The 18,626-nt window shown below is 43.6% G+C and overlaps 1 protein-coding gene across 4 annotated transcripts; it reads left to right on the forward strand.

The window, feature by feature from the left end:
• The first annotated feature begins 14,043 nt into the window (after positions 1–14,043).
• Positions 14,044–17,547, forward strand: LOC147491986 (uncharacterized). 4 transcript variants are annotated; one of them, XR_015200112.1, is made up of 6 exons: positions 14,044–14,618; positions 14,915–15,630; positions 15,722–15,835; positions 15,929–16,012; positions 16,091–17,010; positions 17,121–17,547. XR_015200112.1 is itself a non-coding variant. In XM_086569174.1 (6 exons), the coding sequence occupies exons 3-6, from the start codon at positions 15,345–15,347 to the stop codon at positions 16,138–16,140; spliced, it is 534 nt and encodes a 177-aa protein (XP_086425300.1). In that variant the 5' UTR covers positions 14,044–14,352; positions 14,581–14,618; positions 14,915–15,344; the 3' UTR covers positions 16,141–17,547. The 4 variants fall into 4 exon arrangements, 3 of the variants coding, with proteins under 3 accessions (XP_086425300.1, XP_086425298.1, XP_086425299.1); XM_086569174.1 differs by having other exon boundaries at positions 14,044–14,352; positions 14,581–14,618; positions 16,091–17,547; XM_086569172.1 differs by having other exon boundaries at positions 16,091–17,547.
• Positions 17,548–18,626: the final 1,079 nt, after the last annotated feature.

An 18,626-nucleotide genomic window follows, 5' to 3' on the forward strand; every position in this document is an offset into this window, starting at 1 on the left:
GAGTCACGATATAGAACGATCTGTGAAATGATACGAACTGTTCTGGAGCGATCTCGTAGCTTGTCGATGTGATCTAGTGACACAGATCGGCGAAGTATATCAGAGATCGGTGTGGCATTTCCACCATGCTGAGCACGTGCTTGATATTCTTGAAAGAGAATATCACTCCCTCACACAGCCCCCTCTCAGTAGGTCGTGCCTGTCGTTGAAGCAATCTACTGAGATAAGACATTAGCGCGTGTGGAGCATGGCTAAAGAGAGAAGCTGGTGGAAGTGGAAATACCCAACGAACTATGGAGATCGATCCGTGCTATCTGGTGACCTAACGGGCGAAAACATTTGGCACGTGTACAACACGTGAGCGGATCTGAGCAGTTGCAGAGAAAATGTGTCGCCCCATTTTTCGGGATTTGAAAAGACAAGACGGCTTGTTGGAAGTCGTGTGCAGCTAGGGTAGGGGCGGGGCGGGTCAACCGCGGGTCAAATAGTGATGGGGTGGGGCGGGGCGGGGTCAGGGGATACAAATCCAGTGGTCCCCGATGGGGCGGGGCGGGGCAGGTTGAAGTGTCATGTCTTAGTACCATTACCCGGCCTGTTGGGTCAGCTTACGGAGCGGGTTTTGGGCGGGTCATCTGGGTCGGGTGGAAATTATCATTTTAACCCAATTTCACTAAAAAATAAACTTTCTAATTCTGCAAGTAATATATTTCCAATTCACAGCATAGAGAAAAAATGGAATCAATCAATACAAAATAAACAAAAAAAAAAAAAAAAAAAACTTGAATTTGAATCCAAAACCATATTTGTAAATTTGAAACTTATTTATCGTGATTTACCATTTGTAAATTGATTATTTTCCATAGCATGATAAAATGAAGATGGGAGCGAGGATCTATGGTACAAAACAATAAAATATAAACTAAAAGAATTCAAAATGAATACAAGGATGAATGATTTATCTTCTCCAAAATTCAAAAGTTGAATTTGAATTTTTGATATTTTCCCAATGTTCAAACTTGAATATGTGAAATTGATATTGAACTCATAAGTTTGTATTCATATCTCTCAAATTTCTACAAAAGTTAAAAGAAATTATAAACAAAATACAAAAATATTAGAGTTAAAGTCTTGAAATTGTGCGGGTTAACGGGGTTGGGTCAACGGCTTTTGACACAGTGCGGGTTGGGCGGCTTGACGGGTCGGGTTTGAACATAGAACCTACACCCATAGCCCGACCACATAAAAATGGTGGCGGGGCGGGGCGAGTCTATTTTCGGGTCGGTGCGGGTTTGGGTGGCGGGTGAAGACCGGGTACCTTACCGGATGATGGGTCAACGGTTTTTTTTTACACTCCTAGGCTAGGGCTAGAGTGCAATCATAACGCTTTGGGAACTGGAGGGGCGATTATACAAAAACTACGCTGGTGCACTGAACCGCCATTTTGTTGCTTCTCTTTGCAGAAAAACCTCATTACACTAAGAGTTTTCAGGTTAGTTTTCTGTCATTGTTGATCTTCTGCTGTGTGCTTCGTTCTTGTGCTTTGTTAGTAAGTTGTTAGGTCACTCGCTTAGTTGCTTGCGGTTAGAGTTGTGAGAGACAGGAGATGTCTGACTCAGACGATACGCGATCTAATGAGGTTCGCGAGGTTTCCCTTAGTTGGGATGATGCGGAGGAAGAGAAGGAAGAGTCGGTTGGTGGGGTGAGTGAGGGTGGCGACGAAGATGATGAGGTTAATGAGGTGACAAGTGCCCGATCTGCGTCTGTGGTTGCTGAAACTAACACTTCAGGTCGCTGTGAGAGGTCGTCTTCTAGTGGGCTGCCTCCTAGAGCTGTAGACAGACACCCTTTGAGGGCGTTCCCCTATTTGAGGGAAACGTATGGGATAATCATAAGCGGTTTAGAAATCCATGAGCCTGACCAGGACGCTCGGGTCTTTAGTGATAGGTACAACCCAATCGAACTATGGGGTTATAATCTGTGAGGGGCAGCGGTGAGAGTGGCGCGGGACGATACCGTTCTCGGTTTGGTTTGTGAGTTCTTGAACCGTTGTGGCAAAGCGCCTGTTCAGTTTGTGGGTAACACATGGCGGTTGTTCAAGGTGTTTGACCTGTTGAACGCCAGCGGTGAATACTGGATAGAGGTCGCTGATATTATTGAGCATTTCTCAGTAAAGCGATCTCGGGCGCTTAACTTTAGCTTGCAAACTCGAGCTAAGCTGTCGAGCGTTATAGATGGTGTGAGTAACGAGTCCTGGGATAAAAGACCGTTGTTGCTTGTTGGAAACTACTGTGCTAGGGGGTTCAGTGTGTGAAAATAAAATATCTGAGAATTTTGATCTTGCGTTGGTTGATTGTGTACTGACATTACTATTTTGTTATCTGTGCAGACGTCGCTCTTGAGAAGGAGACGAATCGGGAGGTGATTGAGAAGTTCGCTAGGTTGACGTGAGCTGAGAAACAAGCAAAGCTTCCGAAGGTTGCGCATTTCTTTAAGGAACGAGGAAGCCCGTGATGGATAAGCGTAAAAGTGACTTGGTGACGAGGGAAGATAAGAACCGAGGTCGTGCTGGGCCGAAGCGACCCTCTGGAGGTGCTGGTACCTCTGGGTCTGGGATTGGTAGGGGGCAAGAGGACGCTCCGTTCGACTTGAATGACGTCCTCTTTGAAATCCCTGAGCGAAGTCGCTTGCCAAAGAGGAAGGGTAGCAATCCGGAATCGCGACCTGCCAAGGTCGTAAGGGTAGTTGAAACCGCGCTTGGGGGTGGTGCTGAAGCTGGTGGTGAAGGGCGAACCGAGGGGAGGGCGGTTTGTAGTTCGAGGGCGACGCCGATGCCCGACTTCAGCGAGCTAGGTGAGGAGACCATGGAGGTCGCTGGAGATACTTCCGGAAAGATGAAGGGGAAAGTTGTTGTTAAAGAGACTGGTGAAGGTCACTCTAGTGGTGGGAAAGAGGAGCTGGAGCGCAATCTGATATATATGGATGACGTGTCTGGCAAAAAAATGCTATGTGAAGAGGACGGATTGTAGCTACAAATCCGCACCTATAGCTACTTGTTTGCTGGAGGGAATGATGCTGGATGGTGATAGGAAGGACTTGGATGCCAAGGAGCTGGAGTCGAATCTGAAGGTGATGGATAAGGCGTTGTGTCTGGTGAGTAGCTCCTATATTATGACTTGTCTGTTTTATTGTGCTTCGTGTTATTACTTGATGCTAATATGGTATACTGTGCGAGTTGTCGCAGCTGATTGCGGGGTACCATAAATTGAAGACAGCTTCCCAGTTCACTGAGCTAGAAAATACTGAGGTCGAGTCGCTGAGGGACGAGCTCTCGACCCTTCAAGAAGTGGAGCAGTCTGAGAAGAAAGAGTTGGATGCTTTGAGGATAGAACTGACGTCGCTGACGCTGGAGAAGACGTCAGCTGTTAATGAGTCGGTCGGGCTAAGGCATGAAGTGAACGACTTGAATAATAAGGTAGCTACCGCGAATGCTTATGCTGAAAGGTGCAAAATGACCACCCTGCAGGCGAAGGATGCCTACCTTGCTATTCGCGCTGAGATAGAGGAGCTGGACAAAAAATATTATGATCTGCAAGAGGAACACGAACGTGGGGCTCTGGGTGATCGTAGGGGGGAACCACTCGAAGATGCTAGTAATCTTGTTCGAAGTCGTGCTTTCCTTCGCTTCATCGGTGCGGTGGTTGAAAGCGGGGCTCGGTTTAATTTGACATGACATGGCGGACGAATGCAGCAGAAGCGACCACGGTGACCCGAGCTCTTCTCAAGTTTTAGATGTTATTTTCACTGAAAGTTTTGACCACGTTGTTTAGATATGGTCATTTGAATTTGTGTTTGTATGGGGCCTTTGGTCTTGAAACAATAGAGCTGGTTTCCTAGGGTAACCTGGGCAGTTCGTCTTTCTTTATGTTTGTGACAACGATGAACTACTTGGCTTCCTTGAATGTATTGGGGAGTTCAAGTAGTGATAACTGGCGGTTAACTGAGCTGGATTTCCTGGGTAGACTAAGCAGCTTGGTTATTCTGCGAACTGCGGCTTAACTGTGGTCGTCAGTTCGCTTATTTGCTTGTATGGATAGCATGTTGCTTTACTTTGCTCAATTAGCATTGCGTATGATATGTCTGATTGCATTTTGTAAGCATGTGATTGTTGTTGCGACTTGTTGTGAGAGTGATATAGTCTAAATGACCTGTGAATTTGTTGGCATGTCTTGCTTGTTGTTCGGTTTAAGCGTTGTAGGTTGCACATATTTTGAGGATGCATGGAGCGTTCTATAATCTGGAGTTATCAGGGATACAATACATGCATGGCACGTGTAGGAATATGAGCGGTCAGGAGATATGAAATGATGGCTGCCAGGTGGCCTGCCGTTTGGCGTCTCGATGCCATTATGACTTGCCTTGGGAAGAGACGTTACTTGGGCATAAATAGAACTGTTTTGAGAATCTGAAGGGTATTTGCTCGTCTCTTTCTTTAAGTTGCTCTGCTATCTTAGATAGTGTTGGTCTTCTTTCCTCTACTGATCATCTCAGGTACGTGTTTTCGTTGCTTGGTTCTTTGTTTGTCTTAGTAAACTTTGTTCGTGTAGCGGCTCACTAATTATTGGCTGTGTTTGTAGACTTTAAAATGGCTAGACGTCGTGAAAAGACTGCTGGTGGTAGTAAGGGGGCGAGGGAAACTTCTCCCCTAGTGATGGAGGAGATGGAATTCCGACCACATCCTCTTGGGAACCATGGTAAGCGTAAAGCTGATGATTCTGATGCTAGGAAAGGCAAGCGTGCGAAGATGGAGGGATGCGGGCGACCTGGGGGGGTCGTGTTTAGGTTTCTGAGTCGTGGAGGGGGCGACGATCTGGGGCAAGATCGCCATGCTGCGTCTGGCAGCTCGTCCTCGTGTCTTGGTGATGTGGGGTGCGACTTCTTCTAACTCGGGAAGACAGGGAAGAAGCGCATGGTGAAGCGTTCTGATTGTAGTTTTCATTCAACCTCTATAGCGAGCTGTCTTTTGGAGGGGATAGTGTTAGACGGTGATAAAGACGAGCTGGAGAATGAAAGTATGGAAACAACCCTGAAGACCTCCGACGCAGCCTGTTGTTTGGTGAGTTTTCTAGTTGGATCTTTTTGTTGCGACATGAATGAGGACTATTAACAGTAACGTTCTCTGTGCAGTTTTTGGTGGGGTACGATAGGTTAAAGCGAACTGTTCAGCGTTCTGGTAACGGCGATGGTGGCGTGACTGAGCTAGTAAGGATGCGTGCTGCTTAGGAAGTCAATAAGAAGAAGCTGACGTCGCTGAGGAACAAACATCAGGACACGTTGAAGGAGAAAACTGTTCTGGTTAAGGTAATGAGTGATCTGCAAAAACAGTTGTCGTCCGTGATGGAGTACGCCAAGCAATGTCAAATGGTGGCTCTCAAAGCGCAAAAGGAGTATGATCGAACTTGTGAAGATCATTCAGTGTTGGCGGAATTGTACGTGGAGCTATTGGAGAAGTAGGACCAGGAAGCTGAAGGAACTGCCGCACTTGTCCTTGCACGTGATGCGAATCATATCCCTTCTACCAGTGCCGTTCCAAGGGATAAGCATGTTGTTGCTGATGCAGGACGATGATTTTTTAGGCTTCTCTCAGTAAGTGTTGAAATGAATTTTTGGATGTGTTATGGTTTCTCCTCTCTAGAAGAGAGTTAAACAATAGAGTTGGTTTCTCAGGCTTGCCTGAGCAGTTCGCTTTTTGGTGTATAATCTTTAACGAGTTGGTTTCCATGAGAGTGCCAGCTCGATGTTTTATCGCACTTGTAAGAACTACCGATCTAGATTTCCTGGGTAAACCCAGCAGATTGATGAGATCGCGAACTGGTTTTCTGGCCTAGGGTCGGCAGTTCTATTGATGAATATGTATGGAATGCATTCTTTTGCTTATGCTTGATTGATTGTAGCTAGTGTTTTGTTTATGATGGTTGTAGTACCTAGTGGCTACGAAGCCTGAGATATAGCTTAAGAAAACATTTTACTCGTTAAGTTTTGCGTGAGAGAGCGATCTCACTGAGTTGATCTTAGAAGTATAGGTCCTCTACTAGTGAGAATTGGATAGGCTATGAAGCATGTTAGCTCAAGAGAGCGTCTGCTCGCGGAGAGCGTATTTAGACTATGAGGGCGTATTGTTCACTAAGAGCGTATTTAGCCTACGAAGGCATACTGCTCACTGAAAGCGTATGTATTCAGCCTCTGAGGGCGTACTGCTCACTGAGAGCGTATTTAGCCTCTGAAGGCGTACTGCTCACTGAGAGCATATTTAGCCTCTGAAGGCGTACTGCTCACCGAGAGCATTTTTAGCCTCTGAAGGCGTACTGCTCACCGAGAGCGTTCTTAGCCTCTGAAGGCGTACTGCTCATCGAGAGCATTCTCACTAAGTTGATCCTAGAAGTATAGGTCCTCAACTTAGTGAGACTTGGAGAGGCTATGAGCCTGTAAGCTCATGAGAGCGTGCTACTCACGGAGAGCGTACTTAGCCTCTGAAGGCGTACTACTCATTGAGAGTGTATTTAGCCTCTGAAGGCGTACTGCTCACCGAGAGCGTTCTCACTGAGTTGATCCTAGAAGTATAGGTCCTCAACTTAGTGAGACTTGGAGAGGCTATGAGCCTGTAAGCTCATGAGAGCGTGCTACTCGCGGAGAGCGTATTTAGCCTCTGAAGGCGTATGGCTCACTGAGAGCGTTGGATCTTATGTGAGTGCTGGAAGTGCGCATGTACTGGTGGTGCATTTGGTGCAAGCGTGGTTTTGTCGTTAACGCGTTTGAACGGATTGATTGACAATACAAACATAACTAAACTAACTGTATTGACAGGAAATAAAAAACATGATATGTACAAGATTGCATCTTTATTGATAAAATCTTTTTAACAAATAAGTGTTCCAGGGGCGTGGTTGTGATCTCCCTTCTTGCGTCTTGATCCAGTACGCCCCATTACCAACAACTTGGTCTACTATATATGGTCGTTCCCATGTTGGTGCTTGTTTGGAGTCATCCTGAGTCTTTTTCAGAACTAGATCACCAGGTTGAAAAGATCGAGGATATACTCGTTTGTTGTAAGACTTATTTAAAATCTGTTGATACGACACCACTCTGATGGCTGCCAGGTCGCGGCGCTCTTCCAGCAAATCGACCTCATGAGCTAGGATGGAGTCATTTCATCCCAATTCGACGAGTTCTGATCTAGTCATAGTGATTGTCAGCTCGGTGGGAATGACAGCTTCTGTGCCATTGCATAGGGAGAATGGTAATTCGCCAGTGCTGGAGCGAGCTGTGGTGAGATGAGCCCACAGAATGTTCTCTAACTGGTTTGGTCATTGGCTCTTGTTCTTTTCAAACTTTTTCTTCAATTTTTCTAAGATTGCTTTGTTGCTGGCCTCTTCTTGGCCATTGCTTTGAACGTACTGAGAAGTGGAGAATGCATGAACGATCTTTCACTTGGCTAGAAACTCTTTGACTATTTTGCCCTTGAACTGGGAACCATTGTCCATCACCAGGGTGTGTGGCAAACCAAATCTGGTGATAATATGAGTCCAGATGAAGTTTCTGACATGTGACTCCTTGACATGTGCTAACGGAATTGCTTCGACCCACTTAGTGAAATAATCGGTTAAAGCCAAGACGAAGTGGAAATCGGTGCTTTTCTGTGGGATGAATGGTCCCATGATGTCCATGCCTCACATGTGAAATGGCCAAGGGGTCACAATGCTAATTAACTCGCGAGTCAGTTGGATGATGTTGTGGCCAAAGGTTTGGCATTTGATGCACTTGAGGGCATATGTTTTGGCATCGATCTGCATGCGAGGCCAAAAGTATCCTTGGGAGATCACTTTGTGGGCTAAAGAGCGTCCTCCAGCATGGTTGTCACACTCTCATTCATGAATTTCTGCAAAAATTAACTGACCTTGTTCTGGGCTTATGCCCCTCAAAAGAGGTCCGCCAACGGCAATAACGGCGAGCCAGATATGGGACTTGTCTGGCTTTGGCACACTCTTCTGGGAGTGTACCGTGCTGGAGAGTGGGCACAAGTCACTGATTTCTAAGACGTACTCCACTTGGTAAGCAGGTCGGTCAACTACCTCAATCAATAGTTGTCTAGGGGAGCAGTTCAGTGTTTGAGTAGCCAGGTAAGCTAAAATGTCTACGTGACGGTTCTCATCATGCAAAAAGTGGTATATGGTGGCTCTCTTGAAAGAAGGTAGTAATTGATTAACAACTTGAAGGTATTTAGAAAGGTTACCTTCATGGATAGTGTACTCTTTAGCAATCTGGCGAACGACCAGTTGCGAGTCACTAAAGACCTGCAAATCTTGTACACCGAGCTGTAGCGCCATTCTGAGCCCCATGATTAATGCCTCATACTCCGCCTCATTGTTGGAGGTCACAAAGTTAATGCGAACTGATTTCTCCACCATTGCTCCATCTGGCGATACTAAGACAACTCGATTCCACTCCCTCTGGGGTTGCTAGAGCCATCCACAAAGAGAGACCAGACGGTCTTGTCATTTTGCTTTGAGGGTAAGATGTCGACTTCAGGTTCCCAATGTAGGTCGCCGATAGGGAAGTCGGCAACGACCTGTCCTTTCTGCGAGGTGCGTGGGACGAACTCGATATGGTGTTCCCCGAGTTCTTCAGCCCATACTGCCATGCGAGTTGTCTATTCTCTTTATAAAGATTTTCTTCAATGGGAGGTCGGTGAGTACTTTGATTGGGTGCGCTTGGAAATAAGGCCTAAACTTCCGTGCAGAGTATAATAATGCGGGTACTGCTATTTCGATGTAAGAGTAGTTTTTTTCGGCTGGAGTTAGCATCTTCCTTGTGAAGTAGATTGGTTTCTCGGAGTTGTTATCCTCTTTGAAGAGAACCGAACTGATAGCAAAGTCGGATATTGCAAGATAAAGCCCCAATATTTCTCCATCAGTGGGTTTAGCTAGGACAGGAGGTGTTGTGATATACTCTTTGAGGGTGGAGAAAGCTTGGTGACATTGATTGTTCCATGAGAATTGCTCGCCTTTCCTAAGAAGTTGTAGGAACGGTCGGTACTTGTCTGATGCTCTGGATATGAATCGGTTGAATGTAGCAACCATGCCTGACAACTTCTGTATCTGCTTCTTTGTCTACGGGTCAGGCATATCCAAGAACGCCCGAATTTGGTCTGGGTTAGCTTCGATTTCGCGCTGTGATACCTGGTAGCCCAGAAATCTCCCTGAGGACGCTCCAAAAAGGCATTTTTCTGGATTCAGCTTCATTCGAGTGCGACGTAACCTGGAGAACGCTTGCTCAAGGTGAGTGAAATGGTCACCTGCTTTCTTGCTCTTGACGACCATGTCATCAATATAGACTTCCATGGTATCCCCTAACATGTCCCGGAACATGTCAGTTACCAGTCGTTGATACGTCGCTCCGGCGTTTTTTAGGTTGAACCGGAGGACGTTGTAGCAATAAATGCCATGTTTCGTAATAAAGGACGTTTTCTCTTGATCTTCTTCAGCAAGTGGTATTTGGTTGTACCCACTATATGCATCCATGAAGGAGAGGAGCTCGTGGCCATAGGTCTGGTCCACAAGTCGGTCGATTCTAGGTAAAGGGAAACTGTCTTTGGGTGTTTCTTGGTTGACATTGGTGAAGTCAACACAAAGGTGAACTGTGCTGTTTTTCTTTGGAACTACCACTATGGTATCCCCTAACATGTCCCGAAAAATGTCAGTTACTAGTCGTTGATACGTCGCTCCGGCGTTTTTAAGGCCGAACGGGAGGATGTTGTAGCAATAAATGCCCTGTTCCATAATGAAGGACGTTTTCTCTTGATCTTCTACAGCAAGTGGTATTTGGTTGTACCCACTATATGCATCCATGAAGGATAGGAGCTCGTGGCCACAGGTCTGGTCCACAAGTCGGTCGATTCTAGGTAAAGGGAAGCTGTCTTTGGGTGTTTCTTAGTTGACATTGGTGAAGTCAATACAAAGATGAACTGTGCTATTTTTCTTTGGAACTGCCACTATGTTAGCGATCCAATCTAGGTAGTCGACCTTTTGGATGAAACCGACTTGCTTGAGTTTGTTGACCTCGTCATTGAGTACTTTTTGAAATCGTAATGATAGTCTCCTAGGTCGCTGTCGAACTGGTCGAGCATTAGGGTTGACATTCAATCTATGGCATGCAACGCTAGGATCTATACCCGGCACATCAATATACGACCAAGCGAAAACATCTTTATTCATGAATAAAAAGTTTACAAGCTGGGCTTTGAGTGTGGGATCGAGGTTAGCCCCTACATAGACGAACTTAGGATCATCGTCTGTTCCTAAGTTCACTTTCTGCCTTTCTTCGGCTTGTACTGTGGCATGTGGTGGGTGAACGTCCTGTGGGGGACTACTCTCTATAGTTGCTTTGTCGGTCTAATGAGTAATGGGAGTTGCTATAGGAACCGGAGCGTCTGATGTGGTTACGACAACAGGGTCAGAGATGACTTCTATGGTCATAACAACAGAGGTTGGAGTACTTGTCTGAAGCTGTATTGGTTGTATAGGGTCTGGTGGGGCGACCTCTGGGGTCTGAACAGGTGGAACGCTGACTGCGGGGGCGACCTCTGGGGTCCTGACGATTGAATCAATAACTGCTTGAGCGAGCTTCGGTGTCTGGACAGATGGATAGACCTTCTTGGTGGAGCCCCCATCGTTCTGAGTTGGTGTGTTGCCTCTGACCTCAGCGACCAAGTCTTTGGCCATTGTGTAGCTGGTGGGCTCGTTTCTTATGCTGACAGGGGACTCGGCTGTTTTATTCGCTGAGAGGATTTGATTACAATGATAGGCCTCGAGTTGGTTGTTTCGAAGTTCCATCATGCTCCTAGGGCCTGGATAGCGAAGGACTTGATGCAGTGTTGACGGTACGGCCTGCATTTGATGAATCCAACGTCGTCCTAGGATGGCGTTGTATGACGACTTGATATCTAAGACACTAAAATGCGTATTGAAGCTAACTTTGTCCTCTCGTGATCCCACTAAAATGGGGAGTATAATATCCCCAATTAGGTTGCCTCTAGAGCCATTGAACCCGTACAAAGGACCAATCGGATCTATGAAGACTGACTTAGGGAAGTTCATCTCCTGTACTGTGTGGTAGAACAAAATGTCACATGAGCTACCAAGGTCGATCAGAACACGCTTGACTGTTCAGTCGCTGATTTTGACATGGACTACAAGCGCGTCATTGTGCGAGAGACAAACTTTGCTGAGGTCGGCTGCTGTGAAAGTGATGTCTCTGGTGCTATGACCTGAACTTCGCGGGGTAGGTGCTGCTTGTGAGGAGAAATGGTAAACTTCTTGAAGGGCACCCACGCACCTTCTTTTCTCTCTAGATGAACTAACCGAGTCATCGGGGAAAGTGATCGTATGAATAGTTCTTTCATTGTCGCGATCTGATGAGTGTAGGCGTTGCTCATGGCGGGAACGGTCTCTGGGACGTCCTCTACTGCGAGATCGAGTTTGATCATTTTGTCAATCAAGGCGGGGTGAAGTTTGGCTGCGCAGCCTACGAGCCATCAGTTTATGGCGCAGATCGTCATCAGCTATGTTAGTGTACTGCTTGATGTGTCCAGCTTCGATGAGGTCTTGAAGGTAATGCTTTAGCCCCCATCATGCATCAGTCTCATGACATTTTGCTCGGTGAAAGGCGCAGTAAGGCTTGTCAGGTCGATCTACTGGTTGTCGTACATCAGGTCGGTAGTATGCAGCTCGCTTGATCTTTTCCAGTATGTAACTGGGAGATCATGTGAGAACTGCAAACTCCCGATCATTGTTCATTTAGTTTCCTGACTTCCGTTCTTGCTGTTGTGGTTGTTGTCGGGGTCGCTTTTTTGAAGCTGAGGGGTCATCGAAAGTTGCTGCGACTTCTTCTTCTTCTGGTAGGCCCTGGCACCTCAGTCCATCTTGTAGCTTAATGTACTTGTCCACGCGAGCATATAGCTCGGATAACATCTCGGGGCGTTCTTTCATCAACGATCTGGCAAGTGCCGTGTTGCGCATGCGACAGGCGTTGGAGCATGCCAAAGTGGCAAATGATTCTTTCAGGCCAGCTTCCATGCATAGTAGTTCTGCTTTGAATCGACCTAGAAACTCACGAATGGTTTCGTCTTTGCCCAGTGAGAGTTAGAACAACGAATCGAGATCAGCTTTCTTGCATCTATTGTGGGCGTACTGACTAGCGAACAAATCATTGAGTTGCTTGAAGGTCTTTATTGAGTTTGACTCAAGTAAAAAGAACCAATCGAGTGCGCCATCTTTGAGACTAGCGAGAAACAGATGACAATGAAGATGGTCAAACTCAGGTGTGCTGTAGAGTGCCAGGCTTTAAATGTAGCGGGCTACGTGCTGCCCAGGACATGCGCTGCCATCATACATCAGAAAACGTGGTTGTATGAAATCTGGAGGAGAAGCTCTGCTCAGTACTTCAGCAGTAAACGGAGACGTACGATATGTCTTCAGCATTTTCTGGACGATCTGGGTGGCGTCTTTCTTGACAACGCTTTGGTCGATCCGTTGTGACAATTCGTTAATCTGTTGATTAACTTCATTGATGTTGTCGTCTGCTAGGGGAGGAGGTGGAGTCTGAGTGTCGACTTGCGTGCGAAGTAAGATGTTCTCCTGCCTGAGTAGGGTGATTTGTTCATTCATCGTTCCTAGTTGACCAGCTAAACTCTGGATTTGAGCTTCGAGGCTTGCCATGCTTCGTGGGCTTGAGAATTTTGGTTTTTGGTTTTAGAATTTGTTAGGTGGTTTCTCAAGAAATCGAGACCACAGACGACGCCAATGTAAAGGGGTGTTTTGGTATTTCCTTTACATACAAAGGGAGAGAAGGAGAGCGGATTAGAATATGGTTAAGATCAAGTTCGTCGAGGAGCAAACTGCCTACGTATCTTCTCTTGATTCTGAGGGGGAGAGAAGAATCAGGTCTGGCGTAGTTCATATGGGGAGTATTTATAGGTGATAAAAGTGAATCCCCACCCAACACGTGTAAAGAACAACACAAATGTAGGGTCAAGATTTTGGAGGCGTGTGTGAACTGTGTTTATAGGCCTGCTGTAATGATGGGGATTAGTAGCCTAGCTTAGTAGCTTGCGGCAGTGGTCAGTAGCTGGCGGCAGTGATTTGCATACGTGTAGCTTCATTCATGATTACTTCTAGAAGGTAAGCTGAGTCACGATATAGAACGATCTGTGCAATGATACGAACTATTCTGGAGCGATCTCATAGCTTGTCGATACGATCTAGTGACACAGATCAGCGAAGTATATCAGAGATTGGTGTGGTATTTCCACCATGCTGAGCACGTGCCTGATATTCCTGAAGGAGAATATCACTCCCTCACAATAGATATAAAGAAAAATGACTGATTTAACACACCTTATGAGAGACAAGAGAAAGCAAAGTTGAAACATACAACCGCCTTTTATGGTAGACTTATTGGATCAGGCCCAATAATACTATGAGTCCCTAATAAAATGATCCACCAAGTCATGCGCTTAGTCTTTGATAATATATTGATGCTCGCTCCTTCGTGAATACACCAATACAATCGTCAAATAATAAATGTTTCATGTGCCGCATGCACATAGGAAAAATATCTGTAATTTGTATGATTAAAGTAATTTCAATTGGCTTAAGTTTAATACATTGAATGATTTAAATTATGCGCTTTGATTAGTATACAAAAAGTAGTTCAGTTTAATCACAATATATAATCTGAAAATTAGGCTAGAGCATCTTGACAACCATGCTCAGGAATAAAAATATTGGTTGTTGGAAGCTAATTCATTGAAATATGTCTTGGTTAACTATAACTTGCTTAGTATATATTATATAAGGTCACCTACTTGTAAAAAAACTATATTACAGTATGTATCCACTTGTTTTACAATATTTAGAAAATAACAAAACAAAATCTCACAACAGTAAACAATGTCCTTAAGACTGTTTTTAAATTGGGTAATTTCCCGAACAGGACCCACATAATGTGCATTGTGTTTCAAAGACACGCTCTTTAATTTTGACTTTTTCAATGGCATCTTTACCATTTTACCCTTGCATATAATATTTCTCTCCTCATGCAACACTCTCTTTCCTAATGCAAGACTCTCTCCTCTTATTTTCTCTCCTCATGCAACACTCTCTTTCCTACTACAAGACTCTCTCCTCTTTGTATTTTTGATGCTAACATGAGCATTTCTCTGACCCGTTAGATCATCGTAGACTTATGTACAAGCGATTAGCGACCATTGGATTTTGACCAACACAAAAACAAAACATGGTAGTCATTTACCCTTGTATAATTAGCTATCGATTGAATACAAAAGTAGCAATTTACATATCTACTATCAGCAAGAATTTCATTGTGTCTGCACAAACATGGAAGACAGGTCATACCTCATTTTTTGTGCCAGCCTAAAAAAGTTTACACAAAGCTCCAAATCTTTTTGTTTTTTTTTTCTTCTTTCTCTTGATTATCTAGCTTCTCCTCCTTTTCAATTTTTTTAAGGTTTGTCATGGAGGAGAACAACACAAGGCTTGATAATGGTATAGTTCTTATTGTTTATTGATTTGTTTTGAGATTTGTTTTATTTGTAGCTACTACTACGGTTAAGTTGGGTTGTTTTTATGTGGTAGTGTATTGATTTTATAAGGTATGTTGTTTTAAGGTTGGGTAAAGGGTTCCATGCTTATGTTTACCGTTTTCATGTTGATTTTATTGTTATACGGTATTTATATAAGTGCAGTCATAAATGTAGAAGAATAAATAATAAATGTGAGAACTTTATTGGTATCTTATTAAAAGCACATATTTTTATAGTACTGACTTTGCATTTTTGCAGGTTCCTCATTTGATATGCTTATTTGTTATGATGGGGAGATGAAAGCCGACAAGCATATATAGTGTAATGAAGTATATAGATGGCGAGGTGAAACTGAGAGTGTTTGATGTGGATGGTTCCTTCGAAAGATTCATGTGTCTTGTGGAAAGTGTGTCCTCGCGCAAGAGATTCATGTGTTTGATGAACAAGTCCCTTTGTAGAATCAATGAAGAAACCGATTACGTGAACATGATTAAGAAGCAGAAGAAGACTCCAAACAAAGCAATGAGAGTTTGGGTTCTCAATGAAGCAACCGTTATCACACCAAATGGTCTGGGAGCATGAGAAAGTAGAAGATCAAGTGGTGTGCCTAGTGTGATGAATAAAAAAAGTCTGTACTGAATTGTTTAAATAAGAAGTGGCAAGAAGGACTTCTCCTGGATCAAGTGGTATGAAGAATAAACAAGTTCGTAATGAGCTGTTTAAAGAAGAAGTGCCAAGAACTGCTTCTCCTCGATCAAGTGGTGTACAAGCTAGTATAAAGAATAAACAAGATGTGCCAAGAACTGCTTCTCCTCAATCAAGAGGTGGACAACCTACTATGAAGAATCAAGTATGTACTAAGTTGTTTAATATAGAAATTGGAGGAACTGCTTCTCCTGGAAAACAATCTATTTTGAAAGAAAATGTGCTAGCTCAACAGAAACGTTCATTTGACCTTATAGACGAACCAATAGGTAAATGAGAAACTTGATTTACGTTATAGTTATTTAATTACTTCCAATACATGCTTTTGTTACTGACAGTTATGAATGTTTTGTTTACTAGACAGTCTGCTTGAACAACCGTTAACTGAGACTCGTCAACTGAAAGATGTAGAGATTCATGAGGTCGATGAAAGGGTCCCACACAGCTTTTCAAATTTCCAAAAGATCATGGGAGGTGAGGGTTGGCCAGCATTATGTACGAGTGTAAAAGAATAAGTTACTGATATTGCTTATCCAGTTACTAACTATTTCATCATTATCGTTTTAGATTTATTCCACAAGGGAAGCTCAATTGAACTTGGTTCTTCAGGGAGAAAAGAAGCAATCATACCGCCATTAACCAATATTGAAGGTGTGCGGTTTTTGTCTTTCAAGGGGTAATATAGTATTGTTGCTGATAGTCAATGCACTAATAGTTGACTTATTATAGAGGAATTGAATGCGGGTGATGATCCGCCTGGCGTTGCAGATGATGATTAATTAGACTATGATGACTTTGATTCCCAAAACCAGTATGGAGATACAGCTGACATTCCTGAAGAATACGTAATTGTCAGTCCCCGGAGTAATGAGGAGTTTGAGGATGAATTTCAAATTGAAAATGATGATGAAGTTCAAATAGTAAATGACGGAGTAGTTGAAGAAGGTGGTTCGGCAGAAATTGTGGTAGTTGATGATGATGATGGTGATCCAATTCAAGTATTGCATGGAGATGATGTTAATTGTTGGTTGACTCCAAACCGTAGTTAGGAGTATATATGGGGGGGACACACTTATAACAGCAGTGAACGATGGTGAAGGGGAAAGTGAGATTGATTTTGAAATGGAGGGAATGGTTGATGTTGTGCTGTTTGGTGCTAAAGATTTGAATTGTGAAGACCTACGTCAAGGATATGATCCTCTTCTATATCATTCGGAAGCTACTTATTCCAGAGAATTGGTTTTGATGTTCTACCAATTTAGCGGACATGACCATGGTAAATTCTATTTCCATGCCCATAGACAATGATTTGAATTGACTAGGGAAATCATCTCCGACGTACTTCAAATTCCAATGAATTATCCGGAGTTTAATATTCAAGAGTCATCATTTGATACCGTCAAACAAATACTAAAGGTCACTGTATCTCGTGGCGAAATCGGAAACAGAAATCACGTTGTTCTTCAACGCTCTTTGAAACATAATCAACGAACCGTGCTCCACTGGTTATGACACAATGTGGCAGATACATCACAAATATTTGAAGTGACAAAACCTCAACTCCACCTACTTTGGATTATGCATAATCAAAGGGATGACTTTTGCATAATCCAATATCTCTGGAACTCGATCACCAGGCCTTAAAAATGGTTAGCACCTCTGCCTACTTTAGTCACGAAAATTATATTGCTTTGGGGTTATCCGGTTGTTTATCTAGAAATACCTTTTCAAATAACTGGCCTTACTGTAATTCACACAGAGTGCGCCGCTGGTTTTTGGACTCCAGATACTCTGACAGATGAACAAGAAGACCAAAGTTCATACTCTGAACATTTCTTTGATGAAAATGTCATGCATAACATTTTTAATCCTATGAAAGGCATTTATTTTCTTCACCAAGGCATGTGGGAACTGCACACACGCCAGGAAATCATCATCAAAAGTCTTCTGGAATTCCAAGAACGTCAAGCAATGTACAACATTAAACAAGAGAAAATCTTAGAAAATCACACTCTCCTAATTGAGAATCAAACTACGCTCTCTGCCAACCAGGGGGACATTCAGCTTCATCTCAGCCAACAAATTGATGAACTCAACAGTCTTGTAAATGATCTGCTTCCACTTAACCATCCTTGTCGTCAACAAAGCCATGGATTTGGTTCCACCTTTATAAATTAGGTTTTTAGTTAACTTTATCTTTTAGTCCACCTCTTTTGCCTTGTTGGTGCTGTTATGTAGTGGTTACGGATAATGTGTCATTAGGTTGTAATAATTCTTGTTGTTATCAATAAACCATCATTTCCCGACAAATATTAAATTGTTGTTTTAAATTTGTTTGTAGGAAGGCATTATCTTCTTCCATACTCTTCCATCCATCGTAACAGACTTTATTCGACTTTATCAGCAGGCATGGAGAACATTTCGATTACCTTGCAGTGGACCCTTATCGTTGTTTCATGCAAGACAACTATTTACTTTTGACTTCTCACCACACTGATTGATAGTCGGTCAGGATTCCCTATTATAAATCACATCTCTCTCTACTCCATCAAAGATCATCTTAATCAAGCATGGAAACTCCGAAAATCATTCCTGAGCAATCCTTCCAGGCTATAATGGATTCCAATGCTTATGGCCTTCACTTCCCTGACTACATCACCAACATCAGGTGGTCTTCCCTCGTTCTTCGACCTTACCATACTTATTCTCCAAGTTTGGCTACATACTTTTATGCTAATATGGAAGACACACCAGCATTCAACCGTACCATGCACAATAACTTCTTCTTAGACGGGTTCACAACCCAAGTTGGTGGCACACAACATATCTTTTATGAGCCAATGTTTGCCCTAACTTTGGATCTGCCCTATCACGAGTCGACAACAACATTGCCATACATCAACCAGAACTCTACCCATTCCTTTTCATGGCCTGCTTTTCGTGCAACATACGGTGATGGTCTTGCAATTAAAGAAGAAGGAGTTGCACCTGGCAGATGGCCAGACATCACCATTCCCTTAGCAAGCATGACCATGAACGTGGGAAATGCGATGTTGTTTATCCTTCTAAATATCATGGGAGATTGATATTTTTCTACTGCCAATGATGCTACCTGTGTAGTATTCAATGCACTTGCTCAAGGTCATACATTCTTTAATATCATAAACTGTGTCATCTCCAATCTGAAAAGAGCACGCACTGTTTGGCATCAGTATCTACTTTTACCTATAACCGCTTGCCGAATTATGAGGACACATTTCTCACA

The sequence above is a fragment of the Coptis chinensis genome, chromosome 6 (assembly GCF_015680905.1).
Source record: "Coptis chinensis isolate HL-2020 chromosome 6, ASM1568090v1, whole genome shotgun sequence".
In the NCBI taxonomy this organism is placed as follows: Eukaryota; Viridiplantae; Streptophyta; class Magnoliopsida; order Ranunculales; family Ranunculaceae; genus Coptis; species Coptis chinensis.